Source organism: Hemibagrus wyckioides, linkage group LG24 (genome assembly GCF_019097595.1).
Source record: "Hemibagrus wyckioides isolate EC202008001 linkage group LG24, SWU_Hwy_1.0, whole genome shotgun sequence".
In the NCBI taxonomy this organism is placed as follows: domain Eukaryota; kingdom Metazoa; phylum Chordata; class Actinopteri; order Siluriformes; family Bagridae; genus Hemibagrus; species Hemibagrus wyckioides.
Window position 1 is genome coordinate 5,173,003 of NC_080733.1, and position 6,000 is coordinate 5,179,002.

The window sequence follows — 6,000 nt, forward strand, 5'->3', positions numbered from 1 at the left end:
ATCAATTAGTCTTATTACTCAACAAAAACCACCATTGTTAATTAGGACAGTTTTCTGAACAAGGCAGGGACATCTGTACATTACACATACAAACTCTTTTTACATAAATACAACAATGCACTACGGTACTAAAAACACTGGCTTCTCCATGAATAGACAAGGCGATCCTGACGTCATAAACAAACTGTTATAATACAGCGGGCGGATACTAAATAAACAAAAAGTTGTGAAAATCACATTGAGAATGTCATGGTGTTTTCAGCGATCACACTGAAGGGAACTAAAAACTAAAAGAAGTTTCCCTGCAGCTCTTGGCAAACCCACGGATGAAGGTTACCCTATTTTTACACCAGGAGTCCAGCTGCACATGACAGGGAGTATATATTTTTTTATCCTGACCCACTTCACACAAGATCCACTGGAACTTAGTGCTAACACACACACAGCCAAACTACTAGGCTTGGTAGATCCTTTTCCACTGTTTTTAGATTCTTCTTCCAACAAATTTAGCTCCTGTACTTCAAGCCTGGCCATGATCTCATGGTGATACCTTGGCACACATATTATCAGTGAAAACGTGGAAGGGGTCAAAATGCATCAAAATGACCCATACTATAGATTGTGTTATGAATGTGACAAATCTGTGCATTAAACAAAACATAACACGTCATGACCTACACCACCAATGACCTTTCCAGAGAAAATTTGCTCTGTTATTAAAATAAATCTTACAGAAAAGATATTGTGCTGTACCTAATGCTAACATTATGCTTTTTTCTAAAAAAAAATATATAAAAGCATGTTATATCTGCTCCAAACTGCAAAAAGACACCAAAAAGAAAGAAAATAAAAACAGGCCTCAAATTCAGTAAGCAATAAAGTAGGCGATTGAACAGCGAGTGGCAAAGCAGAGCCTCGAACCTCCTTATCATAAGGAGAAAGAGACAAATGGGGGCAATTTCACTTTTCAGCCCAATTTGAACAAGACTCATTTTCTCGACAAGTTTAAAGGAAGCAGCAGAAGCTACCTAGATCCTGTTATAAGCACCAGAATATAGCCGAGAGGATTCAGGCATTAAGCGAGCACAAGAGCACACGTTTCCCCGCACGCTGCCTGCAAACAGCAGCGCTCAGGATATTTCACCTTCATCGAGTACACACACACACACACACACACACTCATACAGCATTACACATGACAACTCTCTACTTCACATCCAACAACAATCAACGCCACGATTCATTTTATAAACAGAAATCATCATCATTATCCGCTGGTGGATCCCAATATTCCCAATCGCAAACCTATCGCGTTGTGCATTTTAACATCAGCGATAATACATGTTAAACGATCGTGTTTTTATTTTAAAGTGATCAATCGCACAATTGCCCACTTTCTCTACTTAATCTATTAAATTCTATGCGCATATAAGGAAACATCGAGGCGCAATAATCGCCGCTTAGACTCCGAAAACATTAGCCATGTTCTCTCTCCTGACTTCCCGGAGAAGTTTCCCCGAGAAATCCAGACCAGCATAACAATATTTCCACAGCATTCATATGCCTTACTTCAAATGTGGTATTTAACGCGCTACTTACTGTGGTGGCTTTGCATGTTAATAGTCGGAGAGAGGAATTTTCCCGAGTGCAGAGCGGCCGCCGGGTGGCCCGCGCCCAGGTGGCCGGGAGACGGTGGGATCCTCCCGGACGCGGCGGAAGCTCCGAGTCGGTGCGACTCCATGGCGAGTCCCGAAAGCAGCGGCGGGGGAACATGCACGGATCTGGGGGGCCCGAAATCTCGGCCATCCATCATCCACCCAAGGGGCGAACTCGGTTTAAAAAAAATAATGAAAAGAAGAAAAGCAAAAAATAAAAAAAAAAATATTCAAAGCTCCGCTCGGCTTTTCCGAAAGAGCCTTATAATAATGTCCCTAGAATTCCAGGCAGATCCGCGTCCTTATCCGGCATTGTGCCGACCTACAAAAAAAAAGCACACAAAAATCTCGAATAAATACAAATCAGTAATTAGAAATGATCTGACTAGAAGATGTGGAAGATTATAAAAGGTAGAAATTGCAAATAATTTAACAAGGGCGTGATGACGCAGTTTGAATCAAAGTACAAGAGGATAAAAAAGTCGCCTCGTAAGTTCGCTCTCTGCGAGACATTATACCTCCAAAGGGGAGGGCTGTGCAAATTTATACATTACTTTATGTCAAGGGTAGTTGTCCCTTCACCATCGTGCTAGTAACGCTTATGATGATTTGCTTGTGTAAGTGTGTGTGTCTGTGTGTGTGTGTGTGTGTGTGTTTTTCCCCGACCGCAGTACGCTACACTACGCAGGGAAAATCCAGCGTTTACACTTCGGCTTTCAAGCGAGTGAGCCGAGCTCATGCAAAGCGGAGGCTTTACAACACACTGGCGAATAATAATAACAACCGTTTCGTATGTAAATAGTCACCTATTAAGGGGTAGGCTGCGACAAAAATAATCAAATAAACATCAGGGCTAAAAACAGACCTCGGATCTTAAACCTTACTTTCATGACATGCTTTATTTGACCATGTTCAATTGCGAGGAAGGAGGATAAGTTTTGATTCTACGTGCTTATTATTAAAGCAAGCACTCGAGACGAAGGACTGATAAATCTAGGTCCATAGGGTGTTAAATCAGTACCTTTGGTCAATGGTGCTAAACCGCTCGTGAACAACTGTGGTTTAATTCTCGTGTGCAAGCAACTCGATTACTTCTATCCAGCTTAACAGAAGCTTAGTGTAGCCCTAAATGTTACAAGACCTCACAGGCTTGCTCTACATGCCACCAGACTACTCTTTTACCCTGAGCAATCACACTATCCATGGCCGTGCTGGAAAAATGTCTAACTCCTCGTCCTCCAGCGAGGCTCCAGTGTAACGCTTCAACCTCAACTCCAGCTCCTACGTCTTTAAGGTTTCTGTGTAAACAGTAAACATGTAAACATTGTTGCCCGACCCTGCCACAGCTTACTTAAAACTTAAAGAGTTTAGAGTTATGCGACATGACGACTAAAAACACACGGAGGCTTAAGGAATAACTAACACACACACAGTTGGTGTATTTTAACAAGCATGCCCCACAGCAGCAGCTTATTCGACGGCCACGTTTCAAAGTTTTAGCCTACGCGTTTCCACTTCCAAGCGACAAAACTTTTCTTCGCGGAAACATTAAAGCAGCAGAAGTGTTTTTGTGAACTATCTCTGGCGGAAGCATTTACACTCGTTAAACACTTTTAAAACATAACTAACCTCGGTTTCAGGCTGGTTTACCCGCCCAACACGACGACTAGCTACATTATTACCTTCTTCTTTTCTTTTTCTTTTTTGGTTTGCTTCCTAAAAACAACACTGGGCTTTCTATCAACTTGGACAGCCTTACTTGTTTGTAATGGCGACTCAGTTTAAAGAATCCTTTTTCTTCGCAAAATCCCGGCGCGAGCTGAAATATTTCCTACACTCCATTTACAGACCATCCGTAGTTACGCAGACAGAGGGTCGCTTATACAAGGGGGAAGGCCTCGCGCGCGCACACACACACACATACACGCGCGCGCGCGCGCGCACACACACACACACACATACATACATACCCCCCCTCTCTCTCTCTCTCTCTCACTCACTCACACACACACACTCACACACTCACACTCTCTCTCTCTCTCTCTCTCTCTCTCTCTCTCACACACACACACCACTGTAGCTCTCAACTATCCTGCAATGAAACAAGCATTGTTTAACACGCCCCGCCCCCATGATCCCAACCTGACACGCTCTGCAGCGAGCCACGCGATAGGACGCTGCATCTGTCAATCATCGCCATGTAAACACCTTGGCTCTTCGCCAGCTCTATAAAACCAATTATGGAGCAAGGAGGTTGAACTGTTTCAAGCCCCCTCTTCGTCCTTTCTTGAATGATCAAAACAGGCAGAGAATTTGTGCAGGGCAGTTTCAAGGCCGCTCCTGATTAAAACATACGGATACACACTTGATTATTGCTGCATCTACGCCGATTACAGGACGGTATACACTATTTTTTAATCACCGCATTGGATTTGTATATGCTTTAGCCTATATTCAGGAATATAAACTTTTATATATATATATATATATATATATATATATATATATATATATATATATATATATATATATATATATATATATATATATATATAATGTATGTGTGTGTGTATATATATGTTTTTAAAAGAACTTTCCAGCGCTAAGGTGAGAGACTATCACGCACGCCTGTTTAATTAGCGTTATTTATTTCACACCGACATTATTAATAACTCACTTCTAACTTTATCTGCAACCTTGACAGCTTTGTCGCACTTTTATTCCGACTGACACGACATGTGAAAAATATTTAGACTATACGATACCTATGGTGCGGAATTAGCAGCTTTTGCACAAACAAAATCAAAAAGTTAAAAGTAAAAAATAAATAAATAAATAATAACAATAATAATAACCGGATGCGACATTTCTGTTTTGTTTGTTTTCACAAGGTAGTATGCAATGTTTACGTTGCACGAGACAATGTTTACAGAGTTTGTACTCTTAAAAGAAAACAAGCAACACCGAAAAAGGAATGCGTAAAGTGTCTACGGTAATTGTACTACATGATTTAATTGTTGATTTTAAAATAAAAAGAAAGAAAGAAAGAAAGAAAGCGGAGTGCGGTTTCAAACTGCCCCTCTGTCGCGCCCCGGTGAGGCGGTTTCAAGTCTTCCTGCTCTCTGGAAAGGAAAAGGAGTGCGTAAAGTGAAGGGGAAAGCAAAACATGCAACGTGTCGACGGTGATGTGTGAATTTTATTTACAGGCTCGTGCGAGTATCCTGTGTTTCTTTGCTTTTACGCACGTTGCTTGCAAAAAGACGCACTTTGGATTGTTGTGTGTGTGTTTTTTTTTTTTTCTTTTTCTTCTTCTTCTTTGCACCCGGAGGCTGAATGCGCGCTGTCTCGCCGTGGGAATGTCTCCATGAAACAATCCGGCTATTCCTGAAGGTTCACGGCTGCCTGGATAAGTTATTAATGACCGAAGAAATAGCCTCTGTCTCCACTTTTGTTCACATTAGCTACTGTGGGGTTTAAGCCAAGAAGACGTACAACAGCATGTCTATGTCGATCTCTCGCTCTCTTTTTTACCCTTCATTTTTTTTAGCACTAAGTGAGAGAGACTCCTTTGTTCTTCCTGCTGAGGCGCGCCGACTTTCTTTTTTTTTTTGGTTGTTTTTTGTTTTGTTTTTGCCTCTCTTTTTTTGGACACTTTTAATTGTTCGCGCGTGACAATCACTGACTGCTCTTGTTAAGGTGGGTGTTGAAATGCGTTTCATGCAAATAAACATCAACATATTCCTGTCCTTTTGTTGTCTCTTTCTATTATGCAGCCCAGCATGAGCATTAGTCCAGTGCTCGGTTTAGCGTCAAACTGGCCTCTGAAATTCCTACCAGAAAGCCAGCATGCCAAAAAACACACTGGCTCGAGACTTTTTTTTTTTTTTATTTCTATAAAATAGAACTAAATTCATCACGAGCCACCTTTCTAGTTATAGTTTAGCTTGGCATGCCCATGCTCATTTAATTGTCACGCGCATTTAAATCTCACAAGGTGTGGTTTGTTTGTTTATTTATTTATTTATTTATTTATATATATATTCTAATAAAATACCAATCATGAGCTTACAGAATTGTAATGACTTATTTAGGCGCTAGTATTAGAAGAAAAGAAACACTGAAAATAAAGATCTCTATTTACACCACCACTTCTAAATCATAGGCCTTCGTTTTGATTAATGCACAAAAACCGACACACATATTTGTAATTCAAAAACCACCACCATGAACCATCACTAAATCATGTTTCTTTTTTCCCATGATCAAACAAGCATTCCTCACACACAGGCCTCAACTACTGTGAATTTCTGCTAACACACACAGGATTAAATTAATCTTTACACTT

At 40.8% G+C, this 6,000-nt stretch overlaps 1 protein-coding gene across 5 annotated transcripts in view; it reads right to left on the reverse strand.

Annotated features, from left to right (window-relative positions):
- tnrc18 (trinucleotide repeat containing 18) overlaps positions 1-3,643 on the reverse strand; it is a 58,865-nt gene extending 55,222 nt beyond the window's left edge. For 2 of the 5 annotated variants that reach the window (XM_058378427.1, XM_058378422.1), the window contains exons 1-2: positions 3,285-3,643; positions 1,600-1,977 (exon numbers count right to left, since the gene is read on the reverse strand). In XM_058378427.1, the coding sequence (XP_058234410.1) occupies positions 1,600-1,813 (214 nt within the window). In that variant the 5' untranslated portion in view covers positions 1,814-1,977; positions 3,285-3,643. Of the gene's footprint in view, positions 1-1,599; positions 1,978-2,209; positions 2,388-3,284 lie in introns of those variants that run through there. The other 3 variants (XM_058378424.1, XM_058378425.1, XM_058378426.1) reach the window with 3 other exon arrangements.
- Positions 3,644-6,000: the final 2,357 nt, after the last annotated feature.